Source organism: Clinocottus analis, unplaced genomic scaffold (assembly GCF_023055335.1).
Source record: "Clinocottus analis isolate CAN_PGR_092001 unplaced genomic scaffold, fCliAna1.0.p SCAF_9, whole genome shotgun sequence".
Taxonomy (NCBI): Eukaryota; Metazoa; Chordata; class Actinopteri; order Perciformes; family Cottidae; genus Clinocottus; species Clinocottus analis.
Window position 1 is genome coordinate 19,811,042 of NW_027176251.1, and position 22,220 is coordinate 19,833,261.

General features: G+C 46.2%; 2 protein-coding genes across 2 annotated transcripts in view; both read right to left on the reverse strand.

Annotated features, from left to right (window-relative positions):
- cdk14 (cyclin dependent kinase 14) overlaps positions 1-9,284 on the reverse strand; it is a 177,239-nt gene extending 167,955 nt beyond the window's left edge. The window contains exons 1-2 of the mRNA XM_068569451.1: positions 8,576-9,284; positions 2,397-2,428 (exon numbers count right to left, since the gene is read on the reverse strand). Of these exons, the coding sequence (XP_068425552.1) occupies positions 2,397-2,428; positions 8,576-8,669 (126 nt within the window). The 5' untranslated portion in view covers positions 8,670-9,284. The remainder of the gene's footprint in view (positions 1-2,396; positions 2,429-8,575) is intronic.
- Positions 9,285-11,893: 2,609 nt separating this feature from the next.
- Positions 11,894-21,991, reverse strand: LOC137781369 (pituitary tumor-transforming gene 1 protein-interacting protein). The gene is made up of 7 exons (XM_068570093.1): positions 21,750-21,991; positions 21,465-21,511; positions 20,610-20,718; positions 19,014-19,122; positions 17,384-17,449; positions 13,768-13,814; positions 11,894-12,272 (listed from the first exon to the last, which is right to left on the reverse strand). The coding sequence occupies exons 1-7, from the start codon at positions 21,865-21,867 to the stop codon at positions 12,223-12,225; spliced, it is 546 nt and encodes a 181-aa protein (XP_068426194.1). The 5' UTR covers positions 21,868-21,991; the 3' UTR covers positions 11,894-12,222.
- Between the last annotated feature and the right edge of the window lie 229 nt (positions 21,992-22,220).

A 22,220-nucleotide genomic window follows, 5' to 3' on the forward strand; every position in this document is an offset into this window, starting at 1 on the left:
GCACAAAGCTGTTTCAAGCCCAAAGGTTCACATGCTCTAGATAGACCATTCGGTTTCTTGCAAACATCATGCTGTTGGACAGGAAGGAGTATTTTTCCTTCCCAGATTCTTTACATTCCTCCTTGGCAGCAAGGACCATTTATAGCGAATGGCCCGAGCTATTTCCCACGCCAGTGACTTTCTAGAAAAGGTCTGTTTTGGGTTGTTTCACCGTAGAAGTCCCTCGCTGATCAAGAACATGGGCGATATCTTCTTATCCAAATAATCACAGGAAGCCTAACAAACTGCCCTGTTGCCAAACACGTGTGACGTCGATGAAATCCCTGCTCCCATGTCGCTTTGCCAACAAAAATAGAGATTTACCCAAAGTTCTCTCAATGGGAAAATCTTAGTTTTCCTCATCTACGTCCCACCACCACACTACGGCTTCTCTTCTTGTCATTCTACAACACATTTGCACTATGAAATGAAGGTTGTAGTCCCTTTATAAAACAAAAGAAAAAGAAAGTAGTGTTGATGGTGGAGTGAGAGTCTCACAGCCTGGAGAGAGAAGCTGATGCTACGACAGCTGATACTGTTTGCCAGACAGCTGCAGGGCGAACAGGCTGTTTGAGTTGTTTTTTTTGTGAATAAAATCATCCGCTACAATAAAAACACCATCCAGTTGTTTCACCATGTGACGGCTGATGACATCATGCAATTCCTGTATCACTGCAATCCGAGTTTCTCTTAAATGACCCATTGAAAGCCGAGCGAAAGCACAATGATTAACACGCTCATTTGTCCAGGTCGACCGAATAATCGATTTGGCCGGGGGAAGCTCTTGTATGATGTAATGTGTGATATAAACTATCATTTAGGTATTTTCTACTTGGATTGCTTGAGAAAGTAAATCTCGAAAGAAAACTGTAATGCATTATTTTGGTGGTGGGATAGAAAATGTTGGCTAAAACTTCCCGGGAACAGCTAATGTTACCGTAAGCTGTATATTGCTCATATAATGCCTATAAATTGGATTGTATTCACCATTTTTTCTCCTTTTCCAAACTATCTTTTTTACATCCACTATCGTTTAACCTCGACTCACTTAAATGGTAAATATTCTGTACACTATTTGTTATCATTCACACACTGATGGGAGGGGCTAACACACAAGGTGCCACCTGTCCATCATGACGAGCTAATCACTCACGCAGTGCAGGAACAGCCCGCGGGAGCAATTTGGGGTCAAGTGTTTTGCCCAAGGACGCATCAACATAGACTAGCGGAGTCGGGGATCGAACTGTCGATCCTCTGATTCAAGGACGACCCTGCTCCACCGCTGAGCCACGGCTCAGGACAGTCACAACGTTCAGCTGGTGTTGAAAGCGTATTCGAGGTGTTGATTCAGCTGGACGGTCATTCAGGAGGATGCAGTTGGTGTGGCGGCATTGCTTTTGACTGGGAGGTGTTCCTTAATGATTCAAAGAAAACGCCGAACACAAACACAATGTCAGACTGGTAATGAATACCATTAACAGTCTGGATCTCAGCAGGTCCATCACAGAGAGAAAAGGAATCTACCAACCAACCACAGCATCGACACGTCTGCCGCATCAACACAAAAACGTGTCTTATCACTAATTCAATAAGCGATGCCGCTGCCTCTTGGAAAGGTTCCAAACAAGGAGGGAAACTGATGACGCGGCTAAAGCTTCAGACCTCATCAAGGTGTTGAGTCACGGAAATCACATTTCTATTGATTGTTTTTATTTATTATTATTGTTTTTTAACCAGGGTCTCAAAACAGTAATTGCCCCAAGCCAGTGTTAACAGTCAAACATTTTAATGTGATCCTTTTAGTTTGTTATCCTCATCATCTACAGTGGCTATTTGCATAAAACACACAATTGGATGCTGTTGTTTTGCAGCCATGTTCAACATTTTAATGATGACACCCATGAATGTCACCTTTACACATCACATTTTGTCCATTTCATTGACTTCGGGCCAGCGAGCAGACTGTTTTTTCGAGGAGGTTGTGTCTCAGCTGTGACACCAGTCTGGAGCCCCGGTGCACTCGCACAGCGAGAGAATCTGGTTGGAGCGTTTGCTGGAGTCTCATTTGGCCGTCCAGAGGAGCCCCATGTGACGGAGGCTGACCCTGAGGGACGTCTCTGAGATGAGAGGGAAAAGCACCCCGCTCCACACATGAATATATTACACACCACATGCGCTGATCCAGGAAAAAAAAAAAAAAGGGAATCAACTGCAATGCAGTCCTGACAACATCTGGCCGGACAAGACCTTGATGAATAATTTGAGTGAAAAATATGGCGTTCAACACTGTGGTGAAGCCCGGAAACAGGGCCAGCGATGACACACGGCTCCCAAACATTCACTTGTTTTCAACCTACCTCATCAAAGCCGCTGTCCTCTTTCTTGAAAGCTGCAAAAAGAAGAAAGGAAGAGAGAATCAGACAGTTGCCTGTATTGACATCTTTTGAAGAATGAACCAAATAAAAAGAGTCTTAACGGTAGAGATGCAGCACATGAACCTTGTCACTGGAATTCATTCTGCGCTCATTAAAGCAGCGCAGGTCTGCGTTTGGATGGAGCTCGAGAGGAGCGCACGAGTCCCTGGCGTCAAACTCACTCCTCATCGTGGAGTTTCATCAGAGGAGCAACACTGACAGGGATAGAAACATCACTGACACATTCTACCTGAGCAGCGGGTGCGAAAAAAGAAAAGAAAAACGACCATTTTGCTTTCACATGCGACCAAAAATATGTCATATGCAGCTAAACATATTCATTGGTCTCACCGGAGCCTGACATTTAGCAGGCCTGTCTCCCTCTCTGTGTGTGTACCATTTATTTGTTCCCCCACCTGCAGTCTGTCAGGACCTGCTCCCTTCTCTGCCTCTGATTGGCTCTGACCCTGATATTCCTCAGAAAAGAAAAACCTCGCCTTGTGCTCCTCCTCGCGACCCTGAAAACACACGGGTAATCCAAAACGAAGAGGTTTTTCCATCAAGAAAATATTCTGCAGTGCTCGTGAGACCTGCCTCCCCTTGTGAGCTGCCTGATCCCGACCCAGCATCCTCAGCGGCGACGGGCTCATGCGGCTTAGAGCAGCAGCAGCACCCCGTTCGAAAAGGGAAAGTCTCACGTCGTTTGGAGCTTTTCCAAAACCCTGCTCTTTGTTACCCAGCTTCTCCATTAAATCTGGGGATTAGGGCCTTCTTCACATAAAAGGTGTGTTATGACATCCAATATCTTGGCATCACGTTCAGGCGTGTTAAGCCCCACCCACCCCGAGCTGCTACCCCTGGTTAGCTGTCCAGCTGCCATGGAGCCCACACTGTCACTAACTCCACTCCCAGCACAAAGATTAGCTCATTTTAGGGAAAAACTATATATATATATATATATATATATATATATATATATATATATATATATATATATATATACATATATATATATATATATATATATATATATAAAGATGGAAGCTAAAGCTACAGACCACAATCAGTGGACCTTTCGTAGCTAGCATAGCATAGAAGTGCTAACAATAGTTAATGGTGTGCTAACGTAGTTGGATGATTCTACTCTGTAATTGGCCAGGCTGCATTGGAGGGCGGGACTTTCCAGGTGATGCGTTCTTTCTAAAAAAAAATAGTTCAGGAAACAACTTTCACATCACATTAATATATAAAATGTTCCGACTAAATCAAATATCTGAAATGTCGCAAACTTCAAAAAGTGTATGTTATCTGTGCATCCATCATGACAATCTGAGCTCCTCCCACTGATTGCAGGGGAAGACCGTGTTGCATCAATCTCCTTCATATTCATGAGGAGGGAGATTTGACTTCTGAATCACTCTCACAGCTCGAGAAGACTAATAGGCAAATGATGATGTTTCAGTTATTAACTCCTCAAGCTAATTACGTTGTCGGAGGAGAAAGCCAGATGGCTAAAGGACAGAGTGCTCCGGGGGGCTGCTTCATGGTAAAATTACTTTTTTATTTTCATGTCAGAGCGAGTGTTTGGAAGAATCGTCAGTTCCGGCCACCGAGCCGTTAAACGGCTGCTTCCTTCCCCTCAGAGGATGAGTACACACACACACACACACACACACACACACACACATTCCCCAAAGACTCCCCAGGCACTCCCGACAGCACAATCACAGCAGCACACTCGATACCATAGATTAGTCTGCAGGTAGGCAATAGAGACGCTGCAGCGGCTGACATGTGAGATGAAGTGCTCACTGTGCAGGAAACACATTTTAAATGTTAAATATTCACTCAAACAGGATTTCATCACCGGGGATGAAGCATGTTCAAGAGGGAACAAATGGATTGGGATTTTTCTGACCAACCTTGCAACGTTAAATTGCAAATATTTGCAATACATTCAACTTCAGCCCTGTATTTGTGGTGTAGGTGTAGTTTCCTGTGACACATTATCCCAAATGTATCTTCATCTCGTGGTTGAGGAACGTCTTCTGAACTCATGCAGGTTTCTAGGAGTCAGAACATTTCAATGTTGAAGCCGCTGAGATGCTGTCAGAGCACTCACAAGTCATCGTTATGCTATATTTATATCCAGAGCGCACACAGAACTTACTTAAAAGGAATTGGATCACTTTCTGAAGGAACAAGATGAAAAGTAAATATTACAGACGGGGGAAGTTGGGGGGGGGGGTATTTTTTTGTCCAACCTTCCTGCAGAAAAAAACAGAGCTGCTGCTCCTCAGCACCTCCACTGGGATCTGCCTTGTGATCACGTCGGAGAGCAAAACATGACGAAGCCAAAGCTCTCACACAGAGAGGCGTTTTCACCGGGAACAAACAGAGCGCTGCGGCGTTCAGGCGCTTCACGCTCACGTCGGTGGACTTCAGTCACACTCTGATCCTCAGAGCTCCTCCCACACCAGAATCTAAACGTCTGCCATTTTGTTTCAGTGAAGATCTCCAACCGCACACCTGAACAGATCTCAGTAGCCAGCCAACAGCAATCAACAGACGGCTGCTCCATTGTGGTGAAAATCATAACCACGATTATTTTGGTAAATATTGAAACTCTATCTACTGGCTTGAAACATCCTGCCTTAAGGGAAGGCTCTCGTTCTGACATCTAGGCTGATTGAGTTTGAGCTCTGAGGGAGCGGTGCCGCCCCCAAAGGGTCTCAAGAGGCTGTTGTGGGCGGGGCCTCGGACCTCTTTGGACGTCGCCAGGTGTCAGTTTTATTGGGCGAGGTCCGAGCAGGGGGTCTGTAGAAGCGGATGGTGGGATATAATTGGGCCGGCGAGGGCTCCCACAAGAGGATTCCTCCCACGGCGAGCTGCTGTACCGTGAAGGGCCGCGCTGGATTTAGACCACAAGCCGGACTGCGACACAATAATCGCTTTAATGTTGTTTTAATAATCGCTGAAAGACAAAAATAGAACTGGAGATGAAATGTATGAAATGACGCGTCAATCAATATCCTCCATTGATTGTGTCGGACCAATCAAACCGTGACAGAGCAGGTTGGAGGAGGGATAAAGGTGACAGGACACGGTCGCCATTCAAACGCTCACTTCTGACTTCTGGCGGAGTTTCCCTGCAGCCCCGCCCACCGCCCCGCCAGCTCTCAGTCCATCCTGAATCTTAATCACACGTCCACGTCTTGACGCTGCCGCCTCGCTGGGATCCGGGGGCCGTCTGCGGCTCCTCAGGAGCAGCGGCGGGTTAATTGCCTTGCTCAAGGGCGTCTCAACGGAGTAACGTTGAGTTAATTTACTGCCCGTGTTCCTCCTGCAGGTCCACGGATCACACCGACTTTCACATTCATTTTATGTTTCTGCTAGATTTGTGAGGCTTGCCTTATGTTTATGACGAATGACATTATTTGAGACAACATAAAGTAAATAAAGATCATAAAATGGAAAGATCCAAGGCTTTGTGTAGCCACCCATCAACTCACAGTCATAAAGGAGACATATCTTGCTTGATTCCAGGTTCATACTTTTTTACATGTTTATATGCTTCCATTTTTTTTCAAACTCTTTTAATTTGATCTCATTCTGTCTGAACGCTCCGTTTGGGCGCATTACAACAGAATTGCGTTGCCCGTCCCGCACAATAACACGACAGCCTGAGCTCTCGGATCAGAAACAAAGGTCGAGGAACCCTGCAGCATCCGCTCTTGGAACCAAAGCAGGCCCAGGGCGCCATGTTGCCATAACAGGACCAGGGCCTGCCCGCCGGGACCGGTTGGATCAACACAGCCACGAGGAGGTAAACAATAAGGCTGCTCTTCAATGTGCTTTGTTAAAGCGTCCGCGGAGCGGCGCCGAGAGCCCGATCGATGCTCAGATCTGTTGATTCAGATGAGAGCAGAGACGGCCAATAGGAGATGAGCGGCGGCAGGAAAGTCAATGCCAATCTCTCTTCTCCGGCATCATCGACCCAAACTCACTCCTGTGCTTTCCTCATAGGCTGCATCCAGCGATTCAACACACACACACACACACACACACACACACGCACACATGCACACACGCACAAACACACACTGCTGCAAAGGCCACTGAACTGAAGATATCTGCCAAGGCCCTCTGTGTGTGTGAGTTAGAGACAGAGAGAGAGAGAGAGAGAGACAGAGAGAGAGAGAGAGAGAGACAGAGAGAGAGAGAGAGAGAGAGAGAGAGAGAGATGAACTGGGATATGATGGCTGCACCTTGATAACCAGTGACGTGATGGTGTGTGCGTGATGATTTCGGCGTGCTTACTTTAGCAGCAGATAATTCGTAGTAGAACGAGAGCGAGATAAAAAAAAATAATAGGAGAGAATAGAGACGACGATGAGGATGAGGATGAGGATGAGGATGCAGGGGTTTAGCTCTAGTTTGCAGAAAAGATAAACATGTTTCTACCCTATCAGACGCATACTGGAGTACTGGAAACACGATTTGGTTCATAAAGTTAATAACTTAGTTGAGAAATGATTGGCAGATTATTTAATATTGCAAAAAATATTGTTTGCAAAAATATCAGAATTGCCGTTTATGACTCACATAATTCTGATGAAACTCATATTTTAATAACAGTATTTGAATGGAGTGCTCATTCTTAGGTCCACAGTATTTCAGGTTTTTTAATTGATCATGTTGACATGCAAAACTCTTTTTTTTCTCCTCCTGACATCTGAATACCTGTAACCGTCTGTTTGAAAACGCTCCCTCTCAGCGCCCGCCTCTTTGAGACAGCCTCCAGAATAAAACCCAGAGTCTGCAGTGATTGGTCAGCGTATTCCAGTTTTCCGCATCGGAGCTACACGGAGTGAAGCGGCACTTCCAGTTGTGACCTCACAGGCGTCCTGACAGCTCGGTCTGAAGGCCGCTCTGTGTGGATGCCACAGTGTTATATAGCACTTAGACCTGCGTTATGATCAATAAACACACGGGGAATACCCCTTACAATACGGGAGCCTCTAAGAGATCCATTACATGTTTTCAATACCATCCTATAAAAACTGTTAAGAACTCCTGTAACGCTCTGAATCAGCGTCAGAAGTCCAGCTGTGGTCGCAGCATCAGCATCCACTGACCGGCGTCAGTGACCATCACGCCTCTACGTTTAAAACATAGTCATGGATGGACCATGGCATTTATTGGAGTACAAATAAATGTCCGTAGGATAAATGTATCGTCGGATAAAGCACTGCCTACGCACAGGATCTGAACGCCATGATGAAGAAGCTTGATGATGATGACAGCAAGAAGAAACTGTGTTTTAAATGTCAACGGTGTGTTTGTGGTCCATTTTAAACTAGAGACCCCTGATCAATAATACTAGTTCACACTGAGCAGAATGAACCAATCAGCTCTTCAAATGAACCAACCATCATGGAGTCATTTCTCAAGTCTGAACGTGGATTCTCTGCAGGGTGCTGTGTTTAACTTCCTGTGTGTTATGTGATGGTAACGTGAATATCTGAGACTTTTGGTGGGAGGAAGCAAGAAGCTGACAGACGTCACCTTGAGCTAAGCACACTGTGATGAACCCACTATCATGGAAATCAGCAGATACCCTTAACCCACGCGGCCGCTCTGGTCATCATTGAGAGGAAATGGAAAGGAGAACATGTGTTTTCTTCCACACGCTGACAGAGACATTTCCCTATCAATGAGTTTGACGTCAAGTGGGATTGTAACTACATTATGAATAGATGAGGATGACGCAAAACTACGATGAGGATGGCGGTATTTCTGGAGACGCACGTGACCTGAGGGTGGAGAATTGAGCAATCAACTTCAAATGCAACAGTGTTGTCCTCACAACTCTCTATAAACTACACAGGGTTGACCAGGAATATGTCTCCTCGGTGTCCAACAACAACAAAAAGGATCCGAGCTAAAGGGACTGTGGACAGGGCCGAGCTGATGGAGCTTTTCCATGGCTGCTAACCCCAAACCGGGACCAGACATCCCCCCGTGCCGAGCTGCTGCTGCTGCTGCTGCTGGAGACACACGCCTCCCCTCACATGACGCACAAAGAGCGGAGGAATGAACAACTCGTCCCGTGTACTCACCAATACTCCGGAAACTCTCCGACAAAGTTCTCCTCAACTTTTTCATTTTGCCGATTTTCACCGGGGGCTGGGAGGCTGGCATCAGGTCGCACATTTCTCTCTCTCTCTCTCTCTCTCTCTCTCTCTCTCTCTCTCTCTCTCTCTCTCTCTCTCTCTCTCTCTCTCTCTCTCTCTCTCTCTCTCTCCACACACCGAGTTTTGCAGCGGTTGAAGCGGGGAGGAGGACCGGTGGGTCAGGCAGAAGAGGACCGGTAGTTCAGGCAGAGGAGGACTGGTGGGTCAGGCAGAGGAGGACTGGTGGGTCAGGCAGAAGAGGACTGGTGGGTCAGGCAGAGGAGGACTGGTGGGTCAGGCAGAGGAGGACTGGTGGGTCAGGCAGAAGAGGACTGGTGGGTCAGGCAGCCCTGCGGGGCTCCTTCAGCCCAGCTGCAGCGCCGCTGGCAGACAGGAAACGGCGCCTCTCGCTGCTCTTCATCAACTAGTAACAACAAATGCCTTCTTGGGGTTTTCTCAAGAGCGAAACTACATCTCCAAAAGAGGCAATAAAAGTCAGAAGCAGCCAGGCACCCGAGCTGGAGAGCGAGCGTAACGCGCCGCGCCTCCCGGTGCGTTTCTTCCGGTTGTTGGAGCTCCTCCACAGCGGCTCTAGCTCGGACTTCGCTCTTTCTTCTCTCGCCGTCCCAGTCGCTCTCTGCTCCACCGCAATCTAGATGTCATTTTTGGGATTCTCGCTCTCTCTCTCTCTCTCTGGTTTCGACCCCCGCCCCCCTCCTACCTCTCAGACCCCGCCCCTGGGCGCGGGAATTGGAGCGCTCGTGCGGAGCGCCGCGTTCCCATTCGTCCCGGGGCCTGTCCGTCAAGAGGAGCGAGCCCCGCCCCGTAATGTGTTGCAGGAGGAGGAATATTTTTCACTGGGAAGCAGATTGTTGTCAGCGGCGCTGCTGCTGGAGCCCGCTGCCCTGCGCGAGACCTCGTGTTCCCCATCCCACCTTTCAAACCCGTAGCGGGTCTTTTAGTTGTAATAACGACCAACCCGTGCTCTGCTGTGTCCCCTGGTTGACTTATTGTATTTATTGGATATAAAGTACTCAATAAAATCCACAAAAACCTCTATTGATGTTCCGCAACAGATTGAGTTCCCCGTCTTCCTCGTGCATTAGATGCACATCTGTATGCATTACAGCCATGCACATAACACGTGATCATTTACAATCCTCACTGTGACTCCTCAGCATCATTTTATATGTCATAATTGTGCAGATGCTTCTATTAGTATTTTTGTCTATGGCCTCCTTTTTGTTGCAAAACCTCCCTGCAGACATCTAACACCCCGCAGCCCAATTCTGCCACAGTGCAACAATATTTCATATCTTTTACAATAACATATCGTTGGGATGAAAGCGACCAGAGCTCCCCGGCATCAGTGCTCCTGCACCCCGCAGCAGCCGCGGCGGCGGCGCGGGGCCCTGGAGCTCCTCTCTGTCATGTGTGGCCCCTCCAGAGGGATCATGTCTGTGCTGCAGTCACCACAGCAGCTGCATGAGTAATTCAGAGGCACCACAGGAACAATGGCGGATAGCACTGTATATGTATACATCATATGTCTCGGTTTGGTTACGCTGCTGGAGAGCGGGCCGCATTCCAAACATCTCTGGAATGCAAAGGGGGCGCGCGCGCTCCATGCCGCTGCCTAATTGCTCTGACACGGCGCGCGCCGCTCGTGGAGGCACGTGGACAGCTTCATTAGTGCGATGCGGGCCTTCATCCCGGAGCCGCACGTCACTAATGGCGCGTGCACGGAGCAGGCTGAGAAGCAGCAGATAGAGGTGTGAACCCGGAAGCTGTCCGCTGCGTGCAAAAGACAGACAGATGAGGCTTCTGGGAGAAACGCTGAGGGTTTGAAGAAGGTCACGTGCACACTGGAGGCCCCATGTGGCGGCGAGGCCGCTGCACGGGACGTCCCACAGCGGGATGAGAGGGCTGCGGTGACCTGTGCACGTTTACCCGCCTGCTCCGACCACACGTGCACGTTTACTGCTGCTCCGACCAGCCTGCACGTGCTTCAACCACATGCTGCAGGCCAAAACATTGTTTTTCATCAGATGGTCAATTTTGAGATTTCGGCTGATGTTCTAGGTTCACCCACACCTTCTACTATGGAAGCCCATTTCTGGAGTCAAATTTTAAAAAAATGATGACATAAGAAATTTGAAATGATGAGTTAGTAAGTGCTCATGCGCTTCAGTGGCGCTGGCTTTTTAATTTTCTTCCTGTTTATTTTGACTTTTTAGCTCATCATTTCAATTTTCTATCTAATTTTTTCTATTTTACTGCAGTATTCGGCTTCCATATATTTCAGACTCGACACATTGAGGAGTTTATTTGACTTCTTTATCTAAGACAATGCCTCATTTGAAGATTTAAACTTGAGAAAACATGTGCTACAACATATTATTCTCTTAACGTAAGTAATGAAGTGAGTGGCATGTTGATATATCTTAGTTATTTATTTCACGCTCGTCCCCAGTAGTGTCTTCAACATGTCTGTCATTCAGTCTCCGTGCAGCAGCTATTCATCCACCATAGATTGTTTCCTGTAATAATCCAAAATACTGGGTTGACGCACAAAAACCCATCATCATCTTGATTGATTTTTGAAAAACATACATTTCGAAGGGAGTTTATATCATTTACATTTATATCATTTAGGTATATGAAAGTTTCAGTTACCCAACAACATTGTAATTAGCACAGGCACCCAAATGGAGCCAAGATTGCGCAATAACACGCCCTTACTGGGAGCTGTGCTTCCTGCTTCAGCAGCAGGCTCAGCAGCTCACGCTCAGATGCTGAACACCGATTGGCTGGAGCCTTTTGGCTGCAACGGCACCATTCCAACAGAAGTAATACATCTAGAAGTGCCGCTCTGTTGGACTCTTTCACTCTTTCATATTCAGTTCCACACGGCCAATCACATACGGAGGGTTCCACCTCGTGTTCCTACATTTCATGTTCGGGTTCTTTTGATGCACAGAGACCTCGGAGGTGCAGAGACAATCTGTTGAGCTGCGCCTGAACCAGACATGCAGCTTTCATTACAGCTGCTTTTTCAATGGTGATGGTGGGGGCGGAGCTAATTTAAATATTCACACTCTGTACCAATATATCAGATTTTATAGTCAGATGATAATGTGTGTGCAGAATAACAATCTGTGAGTCTGTGAAAGGCTATATAGTGGAGAGACTCATCGTCCATGAGGTGCTCCGTCAGCAGGCCCGTCCTCAGGCGACTCGTCCCCAGAATGAACGACCTCATCGTTAAAACAGAAGGAATTTATTTTGTCAGATCACATCTGTGGTACAATCACTATTTCGGATTTCATAAATCAATACTGTATATATACAAAGTGCAAAGACAGATATGAAACTGTTACTATTAAAAAAGAGAAAAACTCAGAAGAAGACAGACGAACTCTGCTGGAAGGATTTAAAACATCCATCTGAAACCACGTGGCTGCATCCTCCAGAGTCCGGAGCTATGGTTTGAAAAAGAGTGAGACGGTGAGTCGTGTCACTGTGAGCGAGGGCCCGCAGGGTGTTTGTGTGCTCGGGCTGCAGGCCGGTGGAACCGGTCCAGAGCAGCTGCTCTACTCGTTCTCGAACTTGCTGTACGGGTGGTCCGAGTCGCTCATCAGACCTGCAGAGAGGGAGGAGGGCACAGGGGAGGAAACAGACAAGTTTACACTCGGGGAGGGTTTTGTATGAAATGGTTGAATTAAGCCGATTCAATCTGTTCCTCCATCGGCCTTCTGTCGTTCTACTTTTTCTCCATTTTCCCAAAATGACTTTTCAACAATCCCCTAACACGGAAGCCGGCATTAAAGTCGTCCTCAAGTGATTTGGCTCTGCACCTCAAACACGTTAAGGGACCGCAAAGCAGATGGAAAACACAACACAAAGTAAACGCAGCAGGGCGTGATTCCTTGTCTTCTAGTTGGATTGAGCTTCATATCATACTCTCATTATGCAACCCCTCCCCTGCCCCTTGTTTAATGCATGCTTTCCCTTAATTTGAATTAAGAATGAATTAAGTATTAATCTCTGGGGCTGCACCAATTATTTTTCATCAATATTGAGAGCGACAATTATTCATTTCAGAGCACTGCTCTCACTTCCATGCCGCGCTTCATTCTCGCTCACCAACAAATATCTGCATTCAAATAAGAACTCAACAGAACACTGAACCGTCTGGCTGTGCGTCGTCTGGGTCACTCACACACCTCGGCCTCCAAAGAAGACTTAAAACAAGCGACTTGTTGCTTTTCTCTTATGCGGTTCCTTCTGCTTGCTCTCTAACAGGCTGCGGACAGGGAACATGCCGTCTATCACCTTTTCCCTGTGCTGCAGCTCGACTGCTCCCCAAAAGTGAAGTCAAAGCCTCTGGATCGCCCCCTGGTGGCAGGGTGTTCCTGTAGGAGCAGCTTGATTTCGGTACGCAGCAGAGTTCCTGCTTTTACGTCAATGTCACAGGCCGTCGTGGTCATTTAACTCCCTCTGTGAGTTACAGAAGACTTTACAGAATGCACCTGTGATTACCATGAGAATAAAACAAAGCCACCGTCTTCAACATGCCGACGTCTTTGTCTGCTTCACTCATTGAACAAAGACATCGGTAACAGTCTGTGATGTGTGGAAGTCTGAACTCGTACAGCCGTCTGAAGCCATCGATACGCGGGGGTCCTCGCTGTGGCTGAGGAATAGTTGACTCAGAATAGTTTCACGTTCCACCTTCAGTGGTCCTGGACAAAAAGGCGGCACTCAAAAGGGAACCTCAGAGTGTTTTAGCCTCACAGCGAGCATGACAAAGCGTCCTGGACGGTGTTCTCAAGAAGAGACGCTCACACTGGTTGAAGCAGTCCGGAGTTTGTCGCCTATATTAGAATCAGCTTTAATCAGCTATATGTGACCTTGCTTGAGGACAGGAGGCGCCTCCTGCTGAATAATGCATCGTGGGCACGGAGTATGGAAATGAAAGGCTACGACAAAGTCCTGGGACACGCACCCGAGTCCAAGCAGACAGTTAACGGCACCGAGAGGCCGGTTTATCCATCATGTGCTGCAGAGTCTGTCAAACGGTCATGAGAGAGGACAAACAGTGTCCATGTGGAGGCACAACGTGGACCCATACGTACCGTACTTCTTGCGGATCTGATCGTGTCTCGCCTTTCTCTCCACGTTCCTGTGAGAAAAACAAAAGGAGGATTTATTTAGTCAGCCTCATGGGAAAAATATTGAATGCATCAGTTGGATTTCAGTTCTGGTTCGTTTAGTCACGAGTGTGACGTCATATGGACAACATGGGAATGCATCCACGTCTGTCATCATGTTTCAAATTGTCATAATTACTATGGATCCTGGAGTGGTGGCCTTAAAGGTTGTCGTGAGATCACAGTGACGTTTGACCACCACATTCTGATCAGTTCATCCACATTTGTGCCGAACTTGAAGTTCGAACTGTTGATATGATGATTAAACAGAAATAATACATTGTTGACTTTACCGGGACAATTTCTTCACAGGGATAGAGAACATGTTCTACATGATATATTGTCTCATATCACGCTATCGTCATTGTATTGATAACTCGTGGCTCTACGCGTCAATATGAGGCACAAGATGGAGGATAATAAATCATTTTTCTCAATATTTTGCCATGTATGAAATTGCATATCTGCGTTGTGGATAATGGCATTTCAACACAGGCGTGCTGTGTGGTGTCATGTCAAGTCATGTCTTCACTCCTCGGACTTTGACTCGACATTCAGCTGCCGGCTCAACACAGACAGAGCAACAGGCTGTCGGCCTTCAGGAGGACCAACAGAAGCCCGGGAGGAGGTTCTGGTGCTCCGGACCTCCAAGAGGCGTCGCTTCACTTCATCTCTCTCAAAGAGCTGCAGTAATTCACTCTGTGTTTTATTGCCAGGTAGTTTATCTGTGTGGCCGAGCGCCGCCTGCCAGCTGCCCCCGTGTTTTATTGATGCGCTCGAGTTATGTCTTTGGAAGATCCTTTTGAGATCTCGCTGAAGGGGTTTTCTCCCCCGCTAGCCAGCTACTGCTGCCTTCTTCACACTGCAGTATTAGGACTCCTTTTATTTGCTTATGTTGAACAGCAACATTCAACAAAAACTTTGTCAATCTGCAAAAAAAGTTTGGGGTGGTTTTATAAAATATAAACAAAATAGTTTTTGCTCTAAATGGAATCAGGAAAGTCCTCTGCAGATGAAGTTCTGACAGTAAAACCATCAGCTGTTCATGCTGTCAGCAGCATTGCATTGAGAGAAAAGAACAATTAAAGCTTGCCACACCATTTTTCTCTCAAAGATGACTTAGATGGCGGTCATGCCTTCGCCATAGTGGGTAAAACAAATGGTGATGGCCGGATGACATCATGCTGTACACTAATGTGTTGGGAACATTGGGAGTTTGTTCCCGAGACAAACAGGCGTCAGGTCTCTGATGCTTCGACCGTAGAGGTCCACTGTACAAACACAGAGGATGTAATGAACATGTCCTAAAGACAGGCCTGCGTGCATGTTCACTTGCACGCAGCCAGAAAGAAGCACAATCCCAGTTTAAGACGGCCTAACAGCAAAGGTCAAAGAGCCACACGTGACCACATGGTGTGAGAGCAACTATAAAACAACAATTCCACAGAAAAAAATAATCTAATTCTGTGTTTGTTTATGGCAGCGTTAGCGATCAAAGAGCTGAAGGGCCGATCCCTCATGGGAGCCAGTACTGATGCTTTCAGATATAGCAGGATGAGGGCTACGTGCTGTGAGCCGGCTCTCTGGGAGCCCGGTAGCAGCGTCGAGAGACACTCGTCCTCCCCGTGGCGGGTCCCATCTCCTTCAGAATGTCCCGTTGGCTGCCTCTATGTAGGTCACTGCACTAACTCCGACTTGGGAGATTTGATCAAGCTCACCGCAGGAAACCCAGTAGAGTCTGTGGCACGTGAGAGGAGAGCTCAGGGGGGAGGCTGGTCAATTCAACTCACAGGCTCGCTCGCTCTCAAGCACACACACACACACACACACACACACACACACACACACACACACACACACACACACACACACACACACACACACACACACACACACACACACACACACACACACACACACACACACAGTGGAGAAGCGGGGATGTTCCCAGCTCTGCAAGCGCTGATGAGGAAATCGCAGTTACGGTCTCTCCTTCTGCACGAGCGCCCTCTCACCGACGCGGCGCCCGGCCGTTCCCTCGGAGGATGAACGCGGCGGGAGCTCAGCTACTGACCGGCAGGACGAGGCTGAAACATTGATGGGTTTGCAGGAAGGGGGTGAAGGCTACTGGCCGTACGCGTCGAGAGGCCTAACACACTGCTTCTTTGACGGTGGACGGCGCTCCACAGGATGTGGCCCCGCTCTATTTATGACCACATTACCAAGCGGCAGCTGCTCAGCCTTGGCAATCCAACTGGTGCTTTGGGGCGCGAGCGGAGGAACGCAGAGCTCCTCCTCCGGGACATGGACTTGTCCGGGCGTCTCACACACACACACACACACACACACACACCAGTTGCTTGTATCCCAAACACACACACAACGGGCTCTTTTGTTGGGGACTATGAACTATTCGCCCCCCCCCTCACGATGCGTTGAAAGAACAGGATTAGGATAGACGGCCATTCCACCCGATACCATGGGTCAGCTCGTTTGATTCTATATTCTATAAATTAACGTGTGTTAGCATGATTTGCTTATTTTACTTTCCTGTGGTCTCATAATAGAACTTTTCACGTGTAAATCAATAAGAGGAAAAGAGAGCTGAAGCAGAAAACGTTGCACTCCACACAAATAACAACCAATCGATTCGTTGTTTGGTCGAAGTAAAGTCCAAAAAAAAGCCCAAGATGACGTCCTCAAACGTCTCGGCGAGGAGTGAAGACAGCATGAAAACCTCAAATTTAACATCATACACTTAAAGTATTACTTATGATTTTGCTATTATTCACCATTCTGTATATTGAATAATGTCTTGCTAATGTTGTTATATTAATCATCGTCATATCTAGCCGCCCAAATGTTAAATAGTTTGTTTATTGTGTCTGATAATGAAATAACGATATGATTTCTGATGTAATCTTGTAAAGTTTTCACAGAAATATGAAATATAAAAGATATTAGAGATGAATTATGACATGTTTAACTTCCTAACATGAGCACTAATCAGTTTTTAAACACTATAGAAGATAATAACCAAGTAACAGGATATCATGGAGAATGTTGGAGAACTTTTCTGGGACGGTGGTTAATAAAGTTAGTCTGGAGCCTCGCTGTCAATCATAGTTATTGCATCTTTAATAACTGTAATAATAATGTGCTACATATAAAAATGATGCTTCCTCCAGCTGTAGAATGTGATGTGTAAGTCAGGACATCTCTGCAGCACAATATTCCACTTCAAATGGTATTTTGACACAATTTCTCTCTGAAACAATTTCCAGGCCTCCTGCCATTTAGAAAAAGTTGCAGATGACCATCATGAGAGCTCCATCAAACTTTGATAACTTGCCCTGGATGTAATTTTCATGAGAACCAGAGTGGAGTGACACAACATTAGTCATGACGACAAAACACACAAAGAGCAGCATCGTCTTCACTAGCAGAGAATCAACGTGCCGCGTGAAGCCGTTATTTAAAACAACCGGTTAGAGTTCATCAGCTTCAAGCGCTTTACTTGAGCCTGGAGGGAAGTTCTTACCGATCATCAGTGCGCTGCTTGATCTCCTCTCTCCTCCTGACAAATGTCTCCTCGTCTCTGTCAGGCCTGAAGACAAGAAGACACAGCAACAGACGTTCACGATTACAGAACAGAGAACAACAACAAAACATCCGCTTAAAGGAAAAGCGAATCAAGTTCTCTGAAGCGGGCTTTGTGTTTGATTCACTCTTTGTCTGCAGCTCGGGAAGCGGAAAGAGGAAACTGACGATAAAAAGGAAAGTGGGAACAAACGTGCGTTGCCTTTGATAACAGAACTACCTCATTTAGCGGAGGCGGAGCAATCAGGAGGTGAGAAAACCAACGTGCCTCTCAGGGAACGTACCTACAGGGTCAATTTGAATGGACGCTCGGTGTGTGTGTGTGTGTGATTCTGTGTGTGTGTGTGTGTGTCAGGGCTTTTTCTCAGATGATAGACGGGAACAAGTCTCCTACGCCCACAGGACTGTCAGCGTGTGACGGGCCGGCCTGCAGCTGATTGACTGACGTGACATTTTCATTTCACTCTGCGCACCGCGGCCGCCTCGTCAAGGACGCTAAAGTGATGAGGCTACAAGAGCAACAGTGGAGAGTGAATGTGCCCAGATCCATGTGGGAGGGAGGCGGGAGGGCAATGCACAGCAGTTGTTTGGCTCCAAAGCAATTTAGACCAGCTTTCACTTAATCACAGAGGTAACGACACAGAGGACCAGAACTCTTCATCAGCATTTTAATCCATGACTTTGTTTCAGCTCGGCTTCACGCCAAGTTCAATGGCTACCAGTGGAATCCACTGCATTAATACATCTGATCTTCATCAAGCTTATTGCTTTACTTGTATGTATACATGCTGCTGGAACTAAACAAGACAATTTCCCATTGTGGGATTAAAAAAGCAGCCATCTATCTAATTATCTAATTAGTCCGTTTTTCTGAACACTGTCAAACAGGTGTTGACTCGGCTGTAAGGTCAAGAGGTCGTAGTCAGGGTTGGTGTTGCAGTCAGGGTTCATATTTTTACGAACACCTTTTCTCTGACCTTGAGGCACGTTTTCATTACCTTACAGTCTCTGACATGACATACAAATACACTGCAGTCTATGAGTAGGACTAAAATGACTAAAATCCCCTGACACTGCTCAACTAGTGGCATTTAAGAGAACTGCTGTGCTACAATTTAATAGAAGAACTAGATTTAAAACCCGTTTAAATGTAAATAGCCGTTGTAGACACCCAACTCAAGACTACTTAGAAAGTCACTGCAGTCTTTGATGAGGTTGTGTGCGTAAGGCTCCTTTTGTGTGGAAACATCAGCCCATTAACTTGGACATAACAATAATTGGGATGCAGACATCTGCTTTCAGTCCTGACAGCGATACCTGGGCTCAACGACCTGACACCAGTGTTTATGGATCGCTGCACGCCTCACTGTGTGGAAGGCACTGCGATCAGGCTCTTATGTGGAGGGAAACATCAGGCTTGACATGGACATTGCTTTCCTAAAGTTGTAACGTAAATGCAAGCCCAGATCAAATACACTTAAGAGGAAGCTGAGACATGGCTGGAATACTTTACACCTCACAAAACATATACATACAAGTTACAGTTGCACTGACTCGTGAATCCACGTTACCTGGCGCTCCGCTTCTTGTAGAAGCAGCAGCAGCAGCAGCAGATAATAATGCTGAGGAAGATGATTCCAGCCAGGACAGCGAAGGTGATGATCAGGTATTCAAAGTTCACTGGATCACACACAGGGAGACACACATCGTTAACACTCAGTCAAGACAAGGACGGGAGTCATTACCAAGGAAACCCGACACTTTACAGCTCCTTCTTTCCTCTGAGGGACAGTACGAGCTCCACTTGCTTGGCTGTGCTGCCCCCTGCTGACTAGAGGGCCGCACTACAACAACTTGCATTTCCAGAGAAAACACAACTGAGACTTGAGACTTTGAGTCAAGGTCAGAAAGAGCAGCACCGGTGTTTATCAGTTAAGGCTGCTGACGTGTATCAGTGATAAGACACCGGAGCCGGCAGCAGGGATGAGGTTACCACAGTGAGACCATAAAGCGTGAAAGACAGCTTCAGGGCCCTTTTTAAAACCCTGTATAGGGAACACACTTGGACGCGAGGCGATTAGTGTGATTTGCTCTCCCATCTTTATGACTTTTCCTCCACTTGCCAGAACTACAGTAGCTGAGAACACATTGTCAAAGTCTACTATCCACTCTACATGACCCCGGGGTATTATTATTACGTAATTACGCATCTGAATTATTTTGACAACTTTATTTTCCATGTGGCCACACCTCTTTACCTCCTACAGTGAGACTAACAACCAGACCAGACTTCTTAAAACCTATTTTTATAAAATTGTTTTCATGTGGTTTTTATGATCTATTATGCAGTTCTTTTGTTCCTATGGTTTTGTTTGTATATTTAATATATTTGTTTGTTTTCTACTATTCTTTTTGGCTATTTGTTTGGTTTGGTTGTGTTCAAACCTTTTATGCTACGGTCTTTTTTTTTGGATCATGTTTATGCTTTGCATATCTGTGAAAGCACCTTGTAAACCCTGTGCTATATGAATAAAGTTATTATTATTATTACTCTGTCATGTCTATAATGTTTTTGGGTAGGGACACTCTTTATCTATGAAAATGAACTGAGCTTTGAACCTTTGATAAAATGCCAAAACACGTGTTTGAGCGTTCTTTATTAATCTCATTAAAAAGGAAGTCGCCTGAACAAATGTGCACCCACAAACAACCCTGCGCTGGATAGTTTCCTGTTCTGACTGGCTGTTCAGATATTAGGGGAACTCCCCCCGACCACTGCCGATCATTTTTGGTTCTATTTCTTGATCTTCTGAGCGAGTTTTGATGTGCGCAGCGATGCAATGCTTAATTTATATAGAACCCGGAGAAACGGGAAGTAAGAGGAACACACTTAAACAGGTATATTATTGCAAATTGTTCCCCTCGGCTAAAAAACATGCCAGTGTTTGTCTAGGAGAACCATCCTGCAGCTATTTAACCAGTGTTTCATAGCACTAGATACTTTAAAGACATCCATCAGTACACAGGCATGTGGCATCGCAGTTACTTTTCTTTTTAAGTTGCATTGAGTTTATTTCTCTTGGGACCTTTCTTATTACTGTATATGTGATCTATACAGTTCAGATACCGAAACATGCGCCGTCTATATATATATATATACTACTCACACCAACAGGCTCCCCAGCGGGCCTGAGCCAGCGGGCACACGGAGGGTGGAGGCAGCAACCAGCTCACTGGGTATTCTGTGCAGTTGTTGGTGGTGAAGCACCACAGACACTGTGAAGACAACACGGCAAGCTCAAGATCATCTGCTACGATTACGATCTCAAACGTTCTACTTGATATGTAAACCCAGGAGCTGCGACAATTTGTCGATTCAATCGATTAAAATGCCAGACATGCTCCGGTTCCAGCTTGCTCCGTTGGCACTTTGTTTAACGTGACAGCAAAGGAGATATGTCGGACCATTGATCGGACAAGACAAGTCATTTGGAAGATGGCAAGCTGGCCTTTGGGACATGTTGACGGGTATTTTAATCAAATTATTAATCAAGAGGGTAATCACAAGAGGAATCCAAAATGGTAAATAAGCTTCAACGGCAGCCGTCAAAACGTTACCGTGCGTTCACAGCAAGATCAACAGGTTTTTTCATGAAAATGATGTTCTCAACATATTTCATTCAAACTTAAAAGCTGTCACACCAAACTTCATACAACAAATTGGCCAAATTTACCAAATGGAACATATGGTGGGCAATTTAATATAACAAATGTAACTAAACCAAGTCCCCGAGACTTGAGGGTCCACTGCATTGTGATGGAGGACATAAACCAGCACTAGTTGTGCTTTAGTGGGCGGAGTTAAGGCCGCTGCCTCACTGGGTTGATAGCCCGCTTCATGTGCAAATAGACAATAGGCCATAAAAGGATGATTTATGGCAGCAGTTTGATATGCTCGGGCAAAGTTGGGTCTTTTTTATTTCTTTCAAACCCTGTTCCCTAACTCCTTTTGGCTGCCTTACCTTAGCATTTGGAGCACATGTGTCACAGTTCTTGTAATTAGAGCAGGCTGAAAAAGAGAAACGAACACAAACTGAAATTTAGTGAACCCAAACGTAAAGTGACACAGAACCGCCATAACAGTGCTAGCAGGTCCACGTTCAACAGTGACGTATTTAATAAACAGACACTATTTCAACAGTTTCTAACGTAGTAAACTACTTATAACAATGGCGTCATGAGGCGGAACGTCTCCGCTGTCAAGCGTAAAGACCACTGAACCACTTTGCAAACACTATTCAACTTACGGGGCGGCGGTGGAGTTGTTTGGCAGTCCCCCGGGCTAACGAAGCTAACGCATAGCACGACGGCGCCAACGAACAGCGAGGCGGTCCATGTTGTCATGGTTTTGTGAAAAGGAGACATTGTTGAACCGAAAGAAGAGCTTTGAAGCTGCTCTGCGTCTCTACACAGTGTGACAGTCGGAGGTTCTCGGTAAACACTGCTGTGGTCTGTGCTGCCTGACGTCTGCCTCTGCTGTCACTTCCTGGTTTTCTGGGGGTTAGCGCGTTTGGGGAGCCTTGACAGCCCGGGCGGGAGGAGTTTATGCTACGTTTCCTTTTTACAACAGATACAAACAACAAGCCACATTGTTTCAAAGCTGTTAAAACGCCCCTAAAAGTTTAATGATATAATTTTTGTTTACTCATTTGGATGATTGATTAAAAAATAAAATAAATTCTACGGCCAAAACATGTTTTCTTATTGTATTGTTATAT